The 21,948-nt window shown below is 42.7% G+C and overlaps 2 protein-coding genes across 3 annotated transcripts; both read left to right on the forward strand.

The window, feature by feature from the left end:
• The first annotated feature begins 465 nt into the window (after positions 1 to 465).
• Positions 466 to 14,725, forward strand: LOC115178266 (carboxylesterase notum2). 2 transcript variants are annotated; one of them, XM_029739360.1, is made up of 15 exons: positions 466 to 1,439; positions 1,887 to 4,460; positions 6,170 to 6,243; positions 6,506 to 6,831; positions 7,364 to 7,416; positions 8,016 to 8,099; positions 8,243 to 8,338; positions 8,543 to 8,603; positions 8,973 to 9,070; positions 9,176 to 9,278; positions 9,725 to 9,913; positions 10,125 to 10,225; positions 10,546 to 10,693; positions 11,614 to 11,661; positions 13,139 to 14,725. In XM_029739360.1, exons 4-15 carry the CDS (start codon positions 6,518 to 6,520, stop codon positions 13,443 to 13,445), a joined length of 1,602 nt encoding a protein of 533 aa, XP_029595220.1. In that variant the 5' UTR covers positions 466 to 1,439; positions 1,887 to 4,460; positions 6,170 to 6,243; positions 6,506 to 6,517; the 3' UTR covers positions 13,446 to 14,725. The 2 variants fall into 2 exon arrangements, with proteins under 2 accessions (XP_029595220.1, XP_029595221.1); XM_029739361.1 differs by lacking the exon at positions 8,016 to 8,099 and having other exon boundaries at positions 467 to 4,460.
• Positions 14,726 to 15,365: 640 nt separating this feature from the next.
• LOC115177624 (40S ribosomal protein S15a) lies at positions 15,366 to 20,594 on the forward strand. The gene is made up of 5 exons (XM_029738554.1): positions 15,366 to 15,436; positions 16,420 to 16,557; positions 16,799 to 16,878; positions 17,132 to 17,217; positions 20,466 to 20,594. Exons 1-5 carry the CDS (start codon positions 15,391 to 15,393, stop codon positions 20,557 to 20,559), a joined length of 444 nt encoding a protein of 147 aa, XP_029594414.1. The 5' UTR covers positions 15,366 to 15,390; the 3' UTR covers positions 20,560 to 20,594.
• The last annotated feature ends 1,354 nt before the right edge of the window (positions 20,595 to 21,948 follow it).

Below are 21,948 nucleotides of genomic sequence, written 5' to 3' on the forward strand. Positions count from 1 at the left end.
GACTTTAAAATTAATCATATATTTTACACATCTTGTAACAGTTGCATTGATAGATTAAGGCTATAACAAGGGCAACTAGCCAATCATATTTTGTTTTGTTTGTATCACAACATCAGTCAGCCCAGTCGGAGAGTCCCTTATTTATTATCAGAGCGTACTAGCGCAGATGCTAGCTGTCACGTTACCATAAATTCAAGCCGAATTCCTACGCAGTGTTTGTATGTTCGAATTCTGTTCTTGTTTGTCACAGCATTCATGCCTGCAACCTTTATGAGAGCTTCTGAGAAGCGAGGGGCCATTAGCTTGATCTGAGCCAGTGCAGCACTGAACACAATGATGTTGGCCAGTGGCCAATTCTGTACACAAATTTGGTTGTCAAAGTAAAAAAACAAAAAAACATTTATCTATACTGCCTGTTTTAGCTAGACATGCGAGTGAAAGATGACAAGCGGGGCTCACATGTTTTTTGAAAGATACCGTACATTCACACATAAACTGACTTCTCTTTCCAGTAAATGGTTGGGCTGGTGGGTCCCCTCCCTCCCCTTGTGAAAGCGGGGCTCTAGAAAAGCTGTGCCCACGTGTCCACACAGTGGGGAGCCACAACACATGATGTAAAGGACTGACATCACCTCAGCAGGAATCCCTGATTTACGGCCACCCCGACATGAGCAAGACCGTCATCTACCAGCTCCAGAGAAATCCAGCCAAGGTCATGTTCTGTATCTGGGTTATATGTTTCCTATGAAGTGTTTAGCAGGGTCACATAGTCATAGTGGATGGATGCTGGGGTCAGGGTCAAAATAGATTTGACTCTGGCATAGGGCTCCTTTATAGTGTGACATCATTGCATATTTGTCAATATATGTTACATTTTTTAAGATCAGTTACTAGTAGTCTTACCGTTCACTGTGAGGATTATTACTGGTGAACATAGACTTTGTTATTATCAATCATCATCAGACAAGAGTTGAGAATATGGTTGAAATTAGGTTTAATATTAACATGAATCTACTTTTACAGATTCAGGACATTAACATTAACTCCCAAGACTCCGATAGCTCTCTAATTCATTGGTGGTAGCAATCATTATGTGTGCTTGTCCTCAGCAGCCAGGCCTGGGCAGCTGTGTTGGCAGTTGGCACCCTGTGTTGTGGATCAGCTGGGAAGAGGCTTATGTGAGGGCCAAGGCCCTGCTGCCTGCTTCCCTCTGTGTGTATTGTGACCTTGCAGGCACATACATCAGCACAGTGACAGGCTGGGTGCTCGGCCGCTCAAGCATGACTCCAAGGCCACGTTGCTGCTCCTCTGTGTCATGAGCCCCAACGACTCTTCAAGCTATTCACTGAAGCATGTCCCCAAGCCCCCCTGGGACCCTGGCAAGAGGACAATGACCTGGGCAACAGGAGACCGTTCATGGACTCAGCAGTACTCTGCTAGTACGTTTGCAAGTACAATTTCTCTGATTAATGTTGTGTTTTTGGTACTAGGTGTGCCACAGGGCTCGGTTCTTCACCCAATTAATAAATAACAAATATTCCTTAACAATGGGGTTTGCTTTCAAAGTTTCATTTGTTTTGACACTTTTAGGGTCCAGTGTATGTCGCGTCAGACAAAATTGGTATTTTATTGTGTTTTCATTGAGTTTGTTTTGGTTTATAGGGTGTTTTTTGGTAAATGGTGTGCCACAGGGCTCGGTCCAAGACTCAGTTGATACATTTTTGAAACTTTTTTTTTTACAATAGTATTTGCTTTCAAAATGTAATTTGTTTTCACACCTTTATGTTCCAGGGTTTGTTGTATGAGACCAAAGAGGCCTGTTCTTCTGAAGTCATGGATTTATACCCCCTCTCTCTGTCTTGCCTCGTTCTTTACTCACACTACAGTTGCTAGCTGGAGGATAGGGGGTGTGCAGTTCATCATCTACTGATGAAATCTGTTCTGGCAAAGATGCGCCAGGCACGCAGACGATGGGCTGAGAGGTGGGAGCATTAGATGCACCCCTCTGTGGCCTCTCGCGGACCCACCATACCTATGGGCCTACAGTATGTCATGCCACCGTGTCTATGGCCGTTACATTACCCTGTTCCTGAAGCCGATCCCGTTCTCACTGCTATCAGTCCCCACCATCCATCACGCTGAGTGGTTGACAGTTTGCAGAAGGTTGCCACGCAAGGCCTCTAAACACCTGGCTCTAGTCGAGGGCGTTGCCCACTCCACCTGTTAGTCCTCTTTAGTGGCCGTTTCACACTTTGCACCAATCCCGGTCAAGTCCCTTCTGTCGACTGGGCTGATTGAAGGGTGAGTCCTGGCAATGCTGTTTCTCACTGGGCTCCATTGCTCTCCGCTGAGCCCGGCTTTCATGCAGCTCGTAAACATGCCACTCTCCTGGCTCATCAGTCACGGGCCCTCTCCCCTCACCGATGTCCTACAACGCTGGTGACAACCCTGATATCAGGGTGATGTGGCAGCAGATTGCCAATATAAGCTCCTGTGTGGTTTGTATGTCACTGCGGCCAGTATTCACACCCACAGAGCTTCTGTATTCTGTCCTCTTACAAGTTGACTTCAAGCTGCTATGAATACTGTTCACCGGCGGACACCCATGTGGCCAGCATATGGTGGGCATTTACTGCCCGGGTGCTTGATTTTGAAGTTGTTACCAGTGGGTCATAACCTTTTCTGTGTTGTGGTGTGTCTCCATAAAATGTGGTGTATGTCAATTCTTTGATGCTCTCTGCCGACAGATATTCTAGCTCGCCATCAGCTCACTGACACTGGTGATGACACACATGCTCAGCAGACAAAGTGCCCTGGACCACCCAAGCTTTAGGTGTCTATAGCCTGACCTTGAAGATGCGTAGGGTACGTGAGAAAAAAACAACACAGGGAGAAAGTATGCCTCTTATGTGCTCAGGGGTCAAGCTTCTAACCCTGCTAGTGTTAAGTTCAGCAAGGTCTTTACGGCCTCGGCACATTCTGTGTGAGGTTATGCTAAATGTTTTTCTTTACAAGTAAAGTGCAGTAGGTAATGGAGTAGGTAATGGACCTCGGAGATGAGTGTGTGTGTCCTCACTGTGGTTTGCAGAGGCTTGGCCCCTGACCTCTAGCTGGTTCAGAGAGTTGAAAGCAACATGGGGAGCTGAGAACATTGAATGTGCTTTCGCTATTGATCTGAAGCCCGCCCGTGCGTAAAAAATGATCATCTGTCGAATCCCATATCAAAGAAAACAAAATAGCAGCAACGCCATCTCGAGCGCTCTGCTCAAGGCGTTCTAGCGAAAAGGTGATAGATTTACAACAGGTTTTTTCTTTAGTTTCTCAGCTATTTGAGGTATCTGTTAAACAGATTGTTGCATTGATTTCTGGGAAGACAGATGGTTGTGTGCATGCTTTCAAGACGACCGAAGGAATGAAGAAATTGTTCAGCTCAGTAGATCATGTTCAGAATAGCAGTGTCATTAGATTTCATTTTATTGTTTCGACACATACGTTCTTCTCGCAGACATATTTTCACGTATGTTCCTTCTGGCATAACTTGAAAGTAAAAAAAAAAAAAATGCTTTAGAAGAAGCTTTCTATTGAGAAGTGAGAATGTGAATCAGAATCAAAATCCCCAGAATGAGATTTTTTTTTAAAGAATACCTTTCTAGAAAATGCCAAAGCAATGAGACTAACTATAAATGTCCGATTTTATACATAACATTTAGTTTACGAGACTAGACACACCAACATTTCTGGATATAATTGATGTCATTTCTGGATATAATTGATGTCCTTGACTAATAATGTTCTGTACTATGTATTATGTCATGTTTGACGTAGACCCCAGGAAGAGTAGCTGATGCTTTTGCAGCGGCTAATGGGATCCTAATAAATACCAGTACCAAAATATCAACATTTCTGGATATAATTTCTGTGTAGTAGATACACCTGGATTACTGTCTGCTGTAACTGTTTGGTGTATAGTGTGCAAACACAGCACAACCCTTAGCCGTTTAGATGAAGGTACCCGGCGCTCAGTTAAAGGAATAGTGAGAGTGTTTTGTAGTTAGTCGAAACGCTAATGGTCTAGGCTGCCTAGTGCTGTGATCAATGCTTTTGTGTCAAATATCGTATGTAACTATCCCATGCCTCCCTCCAAGTCCCCAGCCCCAGTCCCAAAATCCCCAGCCCCTATCCCAGTCCCTTAACCCCAGCCTCTCTGCTGTCTCTCCCAGTCCCAGGGCCTCGTTAAGGGACTTGATTGACACGTCAGGATGGTGTGCATTTCATTGATGAGAATTTTAGAGGCCGGGCTCGTGAACTTCTTCTGTACTGATCAGTACGTCACCCCACAGCTATCCCAGGGAGGACGTGAGATCGGTTTCAAATACCCTGCCTCTTCCCTCAGTGGCAAACCTTCTGTCCTGTCCAGGAGCCCCCAGCCCAACCTGGCCCCCACAGGAGCACAGCGAAAGGTAAAGCAGCTCGCAGCCGGTCGACTGCCGCCATATCGTGTAGAACTTGGATTTACTTCTGTACTGTGCGTATGCTGAGATCTGTAATATATGACTTGAGAATATATTGCATAGGGTGTAAAGGGGATTTGGGGATTTTACTGGTGATGCTTTATTTTTTCAACAAATATTTTCCTGGAAATTATATAGGAAGATATTACGGTCACAGTGGGTTCTTTTTGGTGCTTCTGTAAACAGATTTGGTAACTACAAAATTATACATAACATTTCTTGCTTTAACGAATCCCAAAGAAACAAATTATTATTATTATTATTAGTAAACAACAATGTTATAACTTTACAATATGTTATTTATATGTAAATACAGAGCCAGATAATATATGCACTGTAAAATAATCCACAACCCTCAATTGTTTTATTTCTCAATTTCCTGATGATTATCCTTATACTTGTTGTAATATGGGTTATTGGGGGTCTTTATCATTCGTATGAGTCATTTTCTAACGCTTTTAACTGTCACTTGTCCTATTCAAGTCTCACACAATATAGGCTACCCCAGCAGGTGCAGTAATAACACCAACAGTGATTTATACTCTAGACAGTTATATTTCAAGCATTGTTTCAGTGTTTCAAGCCAGACAATGTTTTAAGATGAATAACCCTTCACGATTAGAAAAGGTTTTGATGGCAGTGTTTTGCACGCAATGCTGTTTGGATGGCTTTAGCTTGATGCTTTGCATTTTAATTCTCTGTCATAGAATGATGATGAATTTGACTAAAAGTAAAATATATACATAGCATATTCAATTGCACATATTGTAAACTTTTAATCAATATATTTAAAAATAATTGTATATATTATTAACATTAATAGCCTTCATTCAACACATGTTATTTTCTTATTGTTATGTTTAAACGTTTTAATGTAGTGCATTGATTTAGCAGTTTTATGAAAGCAAAGTAAAACACATATACTTCACATAACTGTTATTGCTGTCATTTGTTTACCAACACATTTCCTTCAGTTGGCAAATTGAACATTTGAGGTACAAAGGGTAAAGTGCGGCTTGATAAACATTAATTTAGAGCTTCTATCTATATCATTATTAAGTTGGAAACCCATCGCTCAACAAGACAGCCACCACATGCTTTTGCCACGTGCATCAACCACTCTATACCTTTGTGTATGTCCTCTGGATCTTTCAACATGAGGTCAACATACAGGGGTTATGCGGCCTTGTCGGAGTGTGTTTGACCTGCGGGATACATGGCACACAAAAGGATTATGCTGCAGATATGCCAGCCATGTAGGTGTTTAAATCAAAGCACAGGCGAACAGAGGGTAGAGGGGTGGATGAGAGGAGGGGAGAGGAGGGGGTGAGGGAGGTATAGTTTTTTCTTGTTGTGGGACTGGGTCAGGTGGGTGGATGTGTGGGTGTGGGTCGGTAGTGGGTGGGGGTGCTTGAAATATGTTCAGCAGAGCGTGTGTTATCTTTTCTCCTCGCCACTAACCATCCAACACCCTCAGCGTGTCGTCACATAGCACAGTCAGAACCTGGCGGCAGCTCAAAGGGAATGCTGGGAAATAGGATCCATATGGTGGCACTATAAAGTGCACCGCCAACCCAGAACCTTTACCAAAAACTGGCCAAGCCGTCCTCAACGCCAGCATCCATTCACCTACAGTCTCTCCTAACCTGTCTCCTCAGTAGCACCGCTGCTCTGTTTTACCCAAGGATCCTTCCTCACACGTGACCTTCTTCAGGACTGGATACTGAAAGGGGTATGTTGATTTTCTGTGGAACTGAATGGATCCTGATTGTTATTGATCATTGCTTTAATCTCTTTTAACTTTTGAAAAGGATGTTTGGTATCTTAAGTCAATTTGCCTAACATATCATTAACCTTCATTCGTTTTGCAATGCTGGCGCCCAATTACTCTAAACCAAACTGCATCTCTCGCCTATACCATTGAGTAAGGATGGCGTGTTTCAGTGTCTATAAGTTGAGTGTTTTATGTAGCATGTTTTGTGCTCTCCTCTTAGGCTGGATTGACTATGAAGATCCTGGGCCATGTGGTTTTCCTGCTGCTGATAGGAGGGATTTGTTGCCAGAACAACCGCAATGCCAAACCTAGTGGCAAGTCATCTAAGAAGAACCAGGGGAACCAGAACCAGGGGGCTGAGGCAGCCCAGTCGGCCCCAGAAGATGAGGCCCATCCTGGGCCAGTGGAGTCGGGCAGGGAGGGTAACTCTGGAGGTCGGGCGGCAGCCCAGCAGTCAGCTTCACAGAACAACAAGGCTTCAGATGATATGAAGCTGCATGTTCTCAAGAACACTCAGGTCACGTGCAACGATGGAACAGCGGCAGGGTAAGATGCTCTGGAAAACTATTCATAGAGGCAAATGATGGCTGTTTAGATAATAAAAAAGCTCTAGAGATTGTATTCAGGACATAAGACAATCTATCAATTTCAGCAAAAATGGATGTGATAAGGAATCAAATAGTGGTGTGAAAACACTGAAATAACTATTCAGTTGTTCATGTTTTTGTGTCTATCAGTGCTATTACAGCTGTTATTACACTGTAATGTGTTTTGATATTAGATAAAGTAGTAATCTAGTCCTCAGCTATCGGCTATATAAGTTGGTGACGGCAAGTGGTAAATGGTTTTAATTACTATCAAAGGACTTTGAATTAGAGTTTGGGGTTGAACTTTGAAGAAATAAAAGAATTCAGGAATTGTCACATACTTTATGGTACTTAGCATCATTTTTTTGATAAGGAGTTACAATGATGAGTGATTATGGTTGGAGGATCGGCCAACACATGACCCTATATAGCAGTGTTCTCTAGGTTTCACCATTCACAGCCCTTCATCCATGTTTATTTGTGGTCCACAGGTTTTACCTAAAGGAGTTCAAAGGGAGTAAGCGATGGCTGATATTTCTGGAAGGTGTGTATTTTAAACTCCTCTGGTTAATTTGATCTTGAGAGGTCAGCGCGTGGCATGTTTGCGTGACGCCCTCATCGGCATCTGGACCGGTGGTCATCTCCTTTCCCTTTTTCGTCTTTTTCGGCGGCTGTCTGTCACTCTGATTGGACGCCTCCTCTGGCATTCGCCCCTCCGTCGCTATGGGATATTTATGAGGATTGCGTTGTGACATCACACGTGTATTCTGAGACCTAGAACCGGATGTGTCACATCCTCTAAGAACAAACATTTCAGCAGGTTGAAATGTCCCAACGTACATATCCTACATCAGAGGTACTTTGCTGTTGGATACAGGTAAACAAGTACCAAGATGTCCACTCTTTTATACGGCAAGTATCTGATTAGGTCACAAATGCCACAGTTTGTTAATTTGTTAATTTTCTCAGCAGGTGGTATGGCTCCAAAAGACTTGACTTACATTTTATTTACATGTTAGATATGCATATACGCATAGGTATGGTTAAGATTATAACTCTACCGTTAATGGACCCCAGGTGGGATTTTAAAAAGCAGTCACATAATATCCACCAATTTATATCCCTGCTGTTTCTATTCAACAGTTCATTGCCATACATGTGCATCAGACCCCACAGACACTCCCTCACTTCGGGAGCCTGGCCAGAGGCTAGCAGATGGAGCTGCAGGTGGATGCCTCAGTTAACCTCCCTCTCCCATTCCTCCCAACCCCCATTCCTCTCAGGCCTCTGAAATGGGCTAACAAGGGGGTCTCCCTTTCTGAGCTTCTGAAACCGGATGTGAGAAGCTAATATTAGTGTCTTATTTTTAGGTGGTTGGTGCTGCTACAACAAAGACTCCTGCGATACCAGATATAAAAATATCCCGCGACTCATGACCTCATCCGACTGGCCCCAAACGCGTAAAGGTAGGTAGGGGTCCTTCTGTTTTAGAATGCATCCTCATCATCCATCATACATGTTTTACATGGGCGTCCATGTTTGGTCCCATTCCCAATATACATTGTGTCATGGCTTGTTGATTGTCATATGACATCAGTGTTGTGTCCTACTGTATGTCCAATGAGAGGTCACCACTGTCTCTGCTTGACTTTCTATTGGTTGCTTTACAGGAAGTGGAATATTGTCAGCCCAGGCGGAAGAAAACCCTCATTGGTATAACACTAATATTGTGTAAGTATGCTTGTTAACACGCCGGTTGTTTTATATTACCGGTACATGTTGTCCTACATACTGTACTGCTCATACTGTACTGCTAACTAAAGTTCTCAGGATCGGTGTGATTGAAGAAGCCAACTGCAGGCTGAGATGATGAATATCAAACATGACAGGTTGCTTCACAATGAGGGATGGACCTCTGATGTAGGTCCCATTAATACTATTACATATGGACATGAATACGTGTGAGAGAGTGTGTGTGTGTGTGTGTGTGTGTGTGTGTGTGTGTGTGTGTGTGTGTGTGTGTGTGTGTGTGTGAGAGAGAGAGAGTCTGTGTGAGTGAGTGTGTGGCTCTGACCCAGCTGTGTATCTCCTCTTCTGCAGATTCATCCCGTACTGCTCCAGCGACGTGTGGAGTGGCACAGGGCCCACAGCCACCAAGGAGAAGAGAGGCCCGGGAAAAGAGAAGGAGAAAGATGCCAGTAGGTCCTCTCACCACCAGCAGATCCTCAGTATTTTCCTCAACACCAAAGCCATTTCAATACAGTGGTTTGTTCTATTGATTGCATATCTATGTTTCCCTCCAGTTGAGTATACCTTCATGGGTTCCCTGATCATCCGTGAGGTCATCAAAGACCTAGTCCCTAAAGGCATCAAACAGGCCAAGGTTGTCATGCTGGCTGGCACAAGGTGAGTTCCTCTCCTCTGCTTTGGGTCTGTTCCCAATCTACCCCCGTTTTCTGGCACCGTCTGTCTCCGCTACCCATCTCCACACACTCACACACATTGACAGAGTGAGTCTATTTTAGGACGTCCTGTAACTGTTGTCTACCATAAAGATGTTTACGAGCCCTGCTGTCCTGTATTGGCCGTAGAGTGTGGGACAATGACATAATGTCTATTAGGGGCCTCTTCCATAAAGGAGGACACAGTTCTGGAGATTCTTCCCAGGTTAGCAACATGTTTGGTGGGACACCCTGAGGACTAAAACAAGAACACACAGTTAAGTCTGACTGTGACAGCATAGCGTTATTGTGGCTAGCTGTCGGCCATTTTGGCTCCAATTGGCAGTGTGCCAATGCGGGGAAACGGTCACAGACACAGACTTTTTACCCAGTTTCTTTGCTCCTCTGCAGTGCTGGAGGGACGGGAGTGCTACTGAACATTGAGAGGGTGTCCAGTCAGCTGGAGCAGCTGGGGGCAGAGGCCCAGGTTCGAGGCCTGGTGGATTCAGGCTGGTTTCTGGAGAGTAAACAGCAGAGGGTTCCTGACTGCCCAGACAGTGTCTCCTGCTCACCTGTAGATGCCATCAAGAGAGGACTCAAGTAAAGCACATCTGTCTCTCTCCCTTCAGCTTATCCATGTCTCTAGGACCTTATAATGACAGATGCCCTGAACAAAACATTGCATCTCATCACACTTGTAGCTTTATTTCCATTGGCTTGAAGTTCACCAATAATTTTAGCATATAACAGTTGCCCTGTCTATGTTCAATGCGCACTGGAAGCCATTATTCTCCAATGGCTGTTTTCTTAGGCTGTGGAACGGGGTGGTCCCAGACAAGTGTCGGCAGCAGTACAAGAAAGGAGAGGAGTGGCAGTGCTTCTTCGGCCACAAACTCTACTCCTCCCTGACCTGTGAGTGTCTTTACTACCTACCATCATCTTGTAAGAATGTATCTTTCATCTATCAAAGCTGAAGGGTCATGAATCAGAATGCTAGTAAACTTTATGTCCATCATGTTACCCATCAAGATACCAATAAATGTTACGTCCCTCATGTTACTCAATAAAACACTTATAGGTACAAGCAACACCCTAACTCTGTTCTCATACTGTGTGTGTGTGTGTGTGTGTGTGTGTGTGTGTGTGTGTGTGTGTGTGTGTGTGTGTGTGTGTGTGTGTGTGTGTGTGTGTGTGTGTGTGTGTGTGTGTGTGTGTGTGTGTGTGTGTCATAGCCCCTCTGTTTGTGGTGCAGTGGCTGTTTGATGAGGAGCAGTTGAGGGTGGAGAATATCTACCTGGGGGGTCAGACCCTGTCAGAACAGCAGTGGACCTACATGCAGAACCTGGGAAAGGATATCAAGAACTCACTCAAAGATGTCACGTAAGTGTGCTGCTTCAGCGACGCAAGTGACTGTGGAATGTGGTAGACATGTGAGATTGAGATTGATCCATGACATATAGGCCAAGAATTCACAAAACCTACGTTTCGCGATCAAAACAAGTAAGAGCACCTTCCTAATATTGAGTTACACCACCTCCTTTAGCCTCAGAACAGCCTCAATTCGTCAGGGCATGAACTTTACAAGGTGTCGAAAGCGTTCCACAGGGATGCTGGCCCATGTTGAGTCCAATGCTTCCCACAGTTCTGTCTAGTTGGCTGGATGTCCATTGGGTGGTGGACCATTCTTGATACACACAAACCCAGCAGTGTTGCAGTTCTTCACATACTCAAACCGGTGTGTCTGGCACCTACTACCATACCCTGTTCAAAGACACTTAAATATTTTGTCTTGCCCATTCACCCTTATTTCACCTTTATTTAACCAGGTAAGCTAGTTGAGAACAACTTCTCATTTACAACTGCGACCTAGCCAAGCTAAAGCAAAGCAGTGCGACACAAACAACAACACAGAGTTACACATGGAATAAACAGTCAGTCAGTACAGTCAATAACACAATAGAGAAAAAAAATGGCACACATACACAATCCATGTTTACATTTTCTCAAGGCTTAAAAAAAGTTATTAACCTGTCTCCTCCCATTCAGCTACACTGATTGAAGTGGATTTAACAAGTGACATCAATAAGGGATCATAGCTTTCACCTGGATTCACCTGGTCAGTCTATGTCATGGAAAGACCAGGTGTTCTTAATGTTTTGTACTGTCCGTGTATACTATTGATCAGCTGAAATGGAAGATTAGCAAAAATGAATCAACAGCAATATTCTCCACATGTTCCCAACACTATCAAAGATTTCACGCTGCTCAGTGCTGACGTTATGCTGTGGTGTGTGTTGCAGGGCTGTGTTCGCACCCTCCTGCCTGTCCCACACATTGATCACTAAAAGGTAAGGACATCTGACTCCCTGGGGGCCCTGAAAAGCACTTCCACTGTCCCCTCTACCCCTCACCCCTACCCTGACCCATCTCTACCCAGTGAGCTCATGCTACTCTTTTTGTGTAGCTCGTTCATCAAACCGCATTCTGCGTGTCACTGAATGACATTTCACACTTTCACTAACCCCCAGCACGCTTTACACACACACCCGCACACACCCACACACACACATACACACACACACACACACAAAAGCACCCACCCACACACCCGCACGCACACACCCACACACACGCACCCACCCACCCACTTATCTCCCTCGCTAGCTTTAAGAACCATCTGTCAGAGCAGCTCACAGATTACTGCACCTGTACATAGCCCATCTATAATTAGCCCAAACAACTACCTCTTCCCCTACTGTATTTATTTATTTTGCTCCTTTGCACTCCAGTATTTCTACTTTGCACATTCATCCACTGCAAATCTACCATTCCAGTGTTTTACTTGCTATATTGTATTTACTTCGCCACCATGTTTATTTATTTATTTTGCTCCTTTGCACCCCAGTATTTCTACTTTGCACATTCATCCACTGCAAATCTACCATTCCAGTGTTTTACTTGCTATATTGTATTTTACCGTGGCCTTTTTATTTATTGCCTTTACCTCCCTTATCTCACCTCATTTGCTCACATTGTATATAGACTTGTTTTTCTACTGTATGTTTGTTTTACTCCATGTGTAACTCTGTGTTGTTGTATGTGTCGAACTGCTTTGCTTTTTCTTGGCCAGGTCGCAGTTGTAAATGAGAACTTGTTCTCAACTTGCCTACCTGGTTAAATAAAGGTGAAATAAATAAATAAATAAAAATCCAGCACAAACTCAGCCCTTTAAGCAAGCAAACACATACAGACTTAAAAGGGAACACACACACACAAACTCATAAAATCACGCACACTTAACACACACACCTCTCCAGCTGGACATAGGGTCAGTGACAGGGCAGAAGGTGGAGCCTATGTTACGGCAAAGGGCAGGGTTGGAGATGGGAGGAGCTGGTTGCCTAATCATACTAGTGTGAGGTAGGTGGATCATATTTTCACAGTTTTGTAATCTAATGCAGGGCTATGTTGATGGTGGTTATGGTGGTGGTATTGGAGGCTGGACACAAGGAGGGCACAGCTGGGGAACCAATTGAGACGCAGCCTGCCAAGGCAAACTGCTTGTGAGAAGATACAGGGCTCAAGTGGCACAACACGCTCTCTCTCTTCTCACAGTAACTTACTTCAATCATCTCCCCTTTCTCTGGCACCCATTCACTCCCTCTCCTCTCTCTCTCTCTCTCTCTCTCTCTCTCTCTCTCTCTCTCTCTATCTCTATCTCTATCTCTCTCTCTCTCTCTCTCTCCCTCACCCTCTCTCTCTCTCTCCCTCCCTTTCTCTATCTCTCTCTCTCTCCCTCCCCCTCTCCCTCGTTCTTTATATTAGTAACTGGATGACGTTTCAAGTCAAAGGCACCTCCCTGCCCCGGGCTCTGCAGTGCTGGGATAAGAGTTTCCAAGAAGCCAACCGTAACAGCAAGACCCCCCTGAAGGGCTGTCCCTTCCACCTGATCGACACCTGCCACTGGCCCCAGTGCAACCCCACCTGCCCAGCCTTGGTGGACCAGGCCACCCAGCAGGAACTCACCCTGCTCCAGATGTTAGTGGGCATGGGCCTGGACCTCCAGAAACTAGGCCTGGACCTCAGGAGGGACAGTAGCTCTATAACTAGCATGGTCAGTAACGGTGGCTAAGACAAGGAGTATAGAAGCCCACTCTCTGGCTTAGTAAAGGGACATTTTTTATGAGTTATGACGTAACCATGAAAGGTACAGAATCTGGTTACTTCTCTTGTGCCGCTCAGCCATTCCATTGTGCTCCACTGTTACCATGCCGTCTTGACCGGTGGGTATGTCACTGGGCTTACAGTATGTCTGTCTGTAACGTTACAGTTTGCCTCCAGGATCCCTCCTGGACAGTTTAAAGAGGGGAGGGGAGTGATTCCAGTTTACCCCTGAGTTGTGTCTCACATTTGATTTGATTCAAGGGAGAACGAGGAATGCCAGGTACCTGTAGCTAACCAGTCAGACACCAAACCTGCAACACACTTTCACCCAATTACATGTACTATACAAAACTTCAACAACATTTTGTGAAGTGAAACGTACTGCTTTTGAGGATTTTTGAATAAGCTATTGGCACATTTTATCATCTTGCCAACATAGGACTGGTACAGTATTCAGAGGAAATGTACATTTTAATGTAGATGGTTGACTGGAAGGATATATTAAATGAGTCTGCTATTTTAGATCCATGTCCAAGCTCAAACACTGCCAGAGAATGAAGGACTGTCTTGCAAGGACACTTGCAGTGCCTAGAACATTCTCTAACTTTTATTGAATGTGTTCTACACACACACACACACACACACACACACACACACACACACACACACACACACACACACACACACACACACACACAGCCTACAGTTTATATTGCCCACATTTCTACTGCTGCTGCAATTACAACGTTGACTTTATATATATATATTTGATATGCATGTGAAGTAGGGGATGTTTGATCTTGCAAAAGTGGCCCAAATGAAGAGTAATTGTCATTTATAATATTGTATATTATCAAGAGAAGGTCGTGACCATCTCTTCTTTCCTTGAGTTTACCGTGAAGTGTGTTTGAACCTAATGTATCTTCCCATGGACCCTTTTAAGTGATGTTTCCTCTTCAAAAACACTGTAGTCGATACTACTCAGCTAGTGTGTCATGTACTGTAATATCTACATAATTTACATCATTAAAGATTAATTTAATGTGATTATATCTAATCTATTGTATGGTAATTATAATCAGAATTGTTTGATTTGCTACTGTTTAAAATTGTATGTAATGAACCCTATTTTGCTTGAAATATTTACCTTGTAAACAGAACTATAACTTGACAGGCATTATATAGTGGATGTATGTTGAATTGAATACAGAACAATAAACAAAAGGTTGGATTATCCTTGAAAACCTGTTCAGAGTGAGCTTTGTTACTTTTTCTTTGATTGAACCTCCTGTCATTAAATCATTATTTTAAATTCGTTCTCAAATTCTAAAGCTCTGAGATTAAAGAAAAACCTCCATCAGGTTTCAATAAAGCATAATCTACTCGGTAGGCCTACTGGTAAAACATCATACTATATTTATTTCCCACACTCCAACCACTAGTTGTCGATCTTTTAGATTTAAACCAAAGCCCCACATAAGATACTATAGTTTGAAAAGGGATTACAGACTCCCCAACTACTACTGTAAATATGAAAAGAGAGACATCAGAGATGGTTCAGAAAGGCTGTAATATGTTTTGGACGTTTACATTTTCTTACCGACACATTTAAAATTTCTTGGTAGATTTGTCTTTAATTTAGACATCTCTATTTCTTGCACAAATGTAATCAGCAACATGAATTGAATGCTTCTGTTTTATCAACTTGGAAGTTTGTTTGCATTAGACTAAAGGGAAAATAAAGTAATGAGACTAAAATAAGGATGCATTTGCATCTAAATCACTGAATAAATATAATATATATATATTTAATTATCAACCTTATTTTGTATCAAGTTTTCATAAACCCAGTGGTTTTCAGCTGGTGATCGCGTGAACTAGCCGTAAAAAATCTTAGTTTTTGCCCACAATGCATGGCTAGGTCTTCCTACTTCCTCTTTCCGCCATATTGCAGAACCGGTAAGGCCCCCTTCTAAAATCTCATTGTCAATCTTTCCCAAATCTAACCCATCCAGCCGTCTAAAACACAATTTATGAAATTATATAAACGTTTAATAATGTACTAATGTCATGAAATGGTTATTGTGTCGATATGTTGTGAGATGTTGGTGGTTTGCCTTGTGATTCGTTTTGTCCCCATCACTGTCCATTTTACTGGTGTGTTGTGTCGGTAGCTAGAGCATATGAATAAAACCCGACAATTAATACTGCTAGGCTAATTACGTTGTGTTCTTAAGTAGTCGACAAATTTGCTTTATTGTCAAGATATGGTATAAATGTTAATAGTGCAGTTTGGTTGGCCAACCAACTCTTCTAGCTAGCTTGGCCCGTACATGTAGACCTTCCATGCGTGGTAGACAGTCACGATGGTGGTGGTTAAACGTGTTTGCATGGTCGTGCAAACCTCTTCTAATTTCTTATCAAAGGACCCAACGTTTGTCCCGGTTTTAAAATTGTTGGCGCTAGCGTTAGCCATTGGAATGTTATGTCTTGGCCAGTGAAATGTAGACGGTTAGCTCTAACCAGGTAATTTGGATAGCTAGCATAATGTCTATCGAGGTTGCTACCTTAGTATGTAGCCTTCTATTTTCTTCACCAAAGTAACCACGTAACGTTAGCTGACCAGCTAGTTGGGCAATACTTTGCTAGGCAATATCTTGACTAACGTTAGGTAAACCTATACTCAAATTGTCATTGCATACTCAATGGTGTCCATCTACCTACATTTGAGCTAGCTTACAATCAGTTTATTGGCTGGCTTATTTGTCAAGTCAATAGCTAGCTAGACAGCTAACGTTAGCTTGCCAGTTTTCACAGGATGTTATTAGGAGAACAAACCACTATTAGACTGAATGTTTACTATTAACTAGTTAGCTGGGCAGTAGTTGGCTACCTTACAACTCCTGAACTAATTAGCTTTTTTATGTATCTCTGATCGACAGGCATCATGGTGCGCATGAACGTTCTTGCGGATGCGCTCAAAAGCATCAACAATGCTGAGAAACGTGGGAAACGCCAGGTTCTGATCCGGCCGTGTTCGAAGGTCATTGTACGTTTCCTGACCGTCATGATGAAGCACGGTGAGTTACTGAAATGTATCATCTGTTTTGTAAGTGGTATGGGTCCAGTCAAGGGGGAGGTCAACAAGATGTGCAGGTGTCAGTTACAGGTAGGACCATGAGCCTGCATAACCTGCTTCCCTCCAGGAGGGGAATTGCTTACCCCTGGTTGAGGGATCTGAATTCGAGCCCTGTAACATCCTGTTGATAATGCTGTGTGTCTGTACTTGGTTTTGATTCCCTGCCTCCCTTGTCTCCCCAGGTTACATTGGTGAGTTTGAGATCATCGACGACCACAGAGCTGGGAAAATTGTCGTCAATCTCACTGGCAGGCTGAACAAGGTATAAAAAAAAAAGACTTTAAATATACTGCGTCACAAGGACTACCATCAGACCTTTTGAGTGCCATTCTACTTCATTTTACTCATCTTTTGTATTGGGGTAGATTGATAGACTATCTGAGCCCTCTGTTTTGCTCATCTTCTCTGACATGTTTTTTTCCCCTGATCATATTTTGCATTGTGGCATTATCAGCCTACCTGCATAATTGTATATTTGAATCTGTCACTTCTAATCTTTCTTTTGCTCATTTCAGTGTGGTGTGATCAGCCCTCGTTTTGACCTCCAGTTGAAGGATCTGGAGAAGTGGCAGAACAACCTCCTGCCCTCAAGACAGTTCGGGTGAGAATCAGTCAGCAGCACCCTAATGGTGGCATGAATGTTGGAGTGGCCGTATCACGGTTGTGCAGTGGAACTTCGTGAACAGGGAGGTGTTGGTCAGTGGTGACTTTTTTGCTGTGGTGTTTCACGTATGAATGCATCTCTTGATGTCGTGTTAATGGGCTCCTTTGGGGTGTATAAAATTGTGCCCCGACTTTCACAGACTTTAAATCTCTGAACGTTTATTTGGATGTCAAAGCAACTAAACTAATCACCTTTTATTTCCGTGCCTGAATGTTCAGCTTCTGATAATATTGAGAGCAAGCAAATGCAGCATTAGTCAAATATTTATTGATGCTGGGAGCTGGCTGGGTTGGAGATTGGAACTGTCCTTGAAATGCACTTTCTTTGAAAAGATGAGGGCAGCCTGGGCAACGGAAACTAAAACCTTTATCCTAAGTTGGGGATGGGCAACTTGGGTCCCTGGGACTGAGTGTCCTCTGTGTGCTCCCACTTTCTACTGAATCCATCCATGGAAATAAGATTGCTGCAGCCTCTTGGAACAGAATTTGACCTGCATGTAGGAAAGGGGCTGAATATGGTTGAATGTTTGAGTATCTTCTGACAATATCACTATGCGCATGAAATTGCTCTCAGCTGGTGGATGTAGTGAGGGCACGGTCACAGATTTATTGATATGTGTGGACTGATAAATCCAATGGGTGTGTCACAATGACTTGTCCGCAACTATAGGGAAAAACCGACGGGGCTGGCTTAGGTTGTTGACATGTGGACTGTATTTTGTCTCCAATGTTTATTGAAAACCTACATTTGCACAATAAGCACTTGTCTCTCAAATACATTGTTACAGTGGTTGGCTAGCTAGCGAACTTTAGCCATTAGCAATGATGTGAAATCAGTCAAAACACCTCAACAAGACATGGCATCAAGAAAAAGATGAACTAGCTGAAACAAGTCACGATTCCCCACAGGGCAGTTTCTTGTCATTCTTGCTAGCTATCTGGCCTTCCACAACAATGCCTGGACTTCTGCCCCATTTAAAGCATGTGCATCTTTTTCTTGCCGTTGTCAGCTAACCCATCTATAGTTGGCACATTTTGGCATTCCTTCTGTGACGTTTACCTGTGTCAGTCTGCCATAGAAAACCTTTGAAGGCTACAGGCGGAAAAGTCATGCTATTTGAGCAATATAATTGGCAGTTCATTCAACTTCAACTCGCAACTTCTTGAACTTGGCCGTACATGAGGCGTTCACGTGGCACACAAACTGTCCAGAGTAAAAATAAGCATTTATCAAGCCACTCGCTGCGCTTATTTGTTTTAGAGAAAGTGATTTACAAAAGTAAACCATCAATACTGAAAAAAATTGCAATAGGTTGGCTAATGGCAACTATTGATAGTCTGCAAAAAGAAGGCTACAAAAAGACAGCTAGCATTCGTCTTGGCCTGCTGTAGCCATGTCAATATCTCTTTTGAAAAGCCCTCGTCCTATTTCTTAAATTGATGTACTTTAGAAACAACATTTTATATAATTAATGCAATTTTAAAGAATAGAATGTCTTGCATTGCTACATTATATTACACAGCTTTTTATTATATGCCATCATAACTAAATGCAGCCTAATACTAGCTAAATAGAGCGAAAGCATGTCAACCTAGGTCCTGCATGAGTCTAATGCATTTATAAACTACCCCATATCCAGGCCAGTGAGGGGAAAAGGGTTTGTGTTGGACCCTGGTTGGTGCTCGTTTGATGTGACTTAGCGCACTAATTTGGTTTGCGCTATTGAAGATGGACTGAATTTTGGCAACATGGTCAGGGTTCGTAAGGTCATGAAAATCCTGGAAAGGACATGGAATTTTAAAATAGTGTTTTCCAGGATCCCAAAAGTTTAGGGCAAGTTTGAGTTTTATTTCTGTTAATGCAATTGGTTTAGGAATGGTATACATTTTTTATCAATCAAATAAAAATGTACATCAGACAGAATCAGAATTACACTTAAGCATCACCTGCATGTGCGAGAAGTGTGGGCTGTTGCTCAAGGAGAGAAACAGTTGGACATTGCAGCAGGTAGGCCTAGTCTATAAAATATGACCGAAAACAGACTAGGTAGCCAATTCCAAACATCTTGTACCCTCTAATGGTTTAGCAAAGGATAGCATGTATTCATGTTTTTATCATGTTCCAAAAAACTTTCCTCTGACGCTTGCGAATAAGGCCATGCAAAGTTGATTCACTTAACAATTTGTTTCATTTCAATTATTTTTGAAGAAACAAATGATTCACTTTGCCATTGTATTAGTTGGGATTCGAATCAAGATTATTTGTGAATCCTTAACATTCATTTTAGGAACTTGTTTTGTATATACTTCCAGTTGATTTTTGGCCTCCAATGTATGGGACATTGAAACTCAATAGATGCTAGACTCCTTGCAAAGTAAACACTTCTAAGATAAATATGACTAAACTCGAAAAGCTACATTTCCTGAAGAAATGTTATGGGGTTGATTCAGATGAATAAAACGATTAGTAGCCTACATAGCCATTTGATATATTGAATGAGCAAATTTATTTCAAAAGGCATGAGACATATTTGGTTGTAATGTTTTTCATAAAGGGTGGTCGACCATCCTCCAGGAGAGCTAATGGGTGTGCAGGCTTTTATTCCAGTCCCCCTGTATGACTTCATAACGTTTGTTGCTTCTAAAAGTAAAGATTGGATGTGATTTGGATAGTCACTATCAGGAATAGTTTTACTGCCTTGATGCATTTCTTGTGATAGGCTTCACTCTGTACATCCACATGCATTGCTTGATTGGAAAAGCATTGAATGTTTAGGATCATATTGGCCTCCATACAATATAAATGTAGGCTACATAGTTACTGCTGAAAAGTGATCCTGGTTCAGGAGTGGAGAGCAATACAGTACCTTAAAAACCCCTCTGTAGTTTCAGTTGTCTTGATACGGTTATGATGGTCTGCAATTGGTTTATAGCAGATGTTTGAAGGGTGAGGTTAGGAAAGGCTTGCTTAAGTGCTGTATGGCATCAATGGAACCGACTGTTGTTGCTTTAGAAGGGGTACAACTGGGTTTGTCTTAACTGTTTTCCTGGTGTTTCATGGTCTTTGTCTATTAATGTTAAATGTACTTTTGTTGTAGAATTTCCCTACTGCTTGCCATTAATGTAGTTCTGACTGTTGTGAATGTTTATAAACTCATGTCTTACACACCTTGTCTGTTTCTTCAGATACATTGTGCTGACCACCTCAGCTGGCATCATGGACCACGAAGAAGCCAGACGGAAACACACAGGAGGGAAAATTCTTGGATTCTTTTTCTAAAATGTAAAGAACTGCAAAATAAAACACCAAATCCAGTGGACTGGACTTTGTAATTTGTCTTATTAGATTGCTACAGTCAAAAGCTCTTTTCATGTATTGGTACAATGAGAATGACGAATTAGTCATTCATTAATATATATATATATATATAAGGTTTTACTGAGTTAGTTCATATAAGGAAATCAGTGAATTGAAATAAATTCATTAGGCCCTAATCTATGGATTTCACAAAGATGGATATGTTGGTCAGATGCCTTAAAAAAAATGTTTGCAAAAAAGTGGGGGCGTGGTTCAGAACCAGTCAGTATCTGGTGTGACTACCATTTGCAGCATGGAGTGCGACAGCTCCTTCGCATAGAGTTGATCAGGCCGTTGATTGTGGAATGGTGTCCCGCTCAATGGCTGTGCGAAGTTGCTGGATATTGCCGGGAACTGGAACACGCTGTCGTACACGTTGATCCAGAGCATACCAAACAGGGTCAATGGGTGACATGCCTGGTGACTGGAAGAACTGGGACATTTTCACCTTCCAGGAATTGTGTACAAATCCTTGCGACATGGGGCTGTGCATTATGCTGAAACATGAGGCAATTGCTGCAGATGAATGGCACGACAATGGTCCTCGGGATCTCGTAATTGTATCTGCATTCAAATTGCCAGCGATTTTAAAATGCGATTGTGTTCATTGTCTGTAGCTTATGCCTGCCCGTACCATAACACCACTTTTCACAACGTTGACATCAGCGAGCCATTCGCCCATACAATCCCATATACGTGGGCTGCGGTTGAGCCCCCAAAATCTCTCAAATGGAGGCAGCTAATGGTAGAGAAATAAACATTAAATTCTCTGGCAGCAGCTTTGGTGGCATGCTGTCTGCAGGAGTGTCCAATTGCACGCTCCCTCAACTTCAGACATCTGGCATTGTGTTGTGACAAAGCTTCACTTTTTAGTGGCCTTTTATTGTCCCCGGAACAAGGTGCACCTGTGTAATGATCATCCTGTTTAATCAGCTTCTTGATATGCCACACATTTTCAGGTGGTTGGATTATCTTAGCAAAAGAGAAATTCTTACTAAAAGGGATGTACACATTTGTGCACAAAATGAGAGAAGCTTTTTGTCCATATGGAACATTTCTGGGATACTTTATTTCACCTCATGAAAAATTGGACCAAGACTACATGTTGCATTTTATATACTGAACAAAAATATAAATGCTACATGCAACAATTTCATTGATTTTACTGAGTTAGTTCATGTAAGGAAATCAATTGAAATTATTTAATTAGGCTCTAATCTATGGATTTCTATGACTCGGAAAATAAAGGGTGTAGCCAGGGGTGGGTGCAGGCCACCCACTTGGGACCAAGGCCCACTCACTCAGAATGAG

The sequence above is a fragment of the Salmo trutta genome, chromosome 38 (assembly GCF_901001165.1).
Source record: "Salmo trutta chromosome 38, fSalTru1.1, whole genome shotgun sequence".
NCBI classification, from domain to species: Eukaryota; Metazoa; Chordata; class Actinopteri; order Salmoniformes; family Salmonidae; genus Salmo; species Salmo trutta.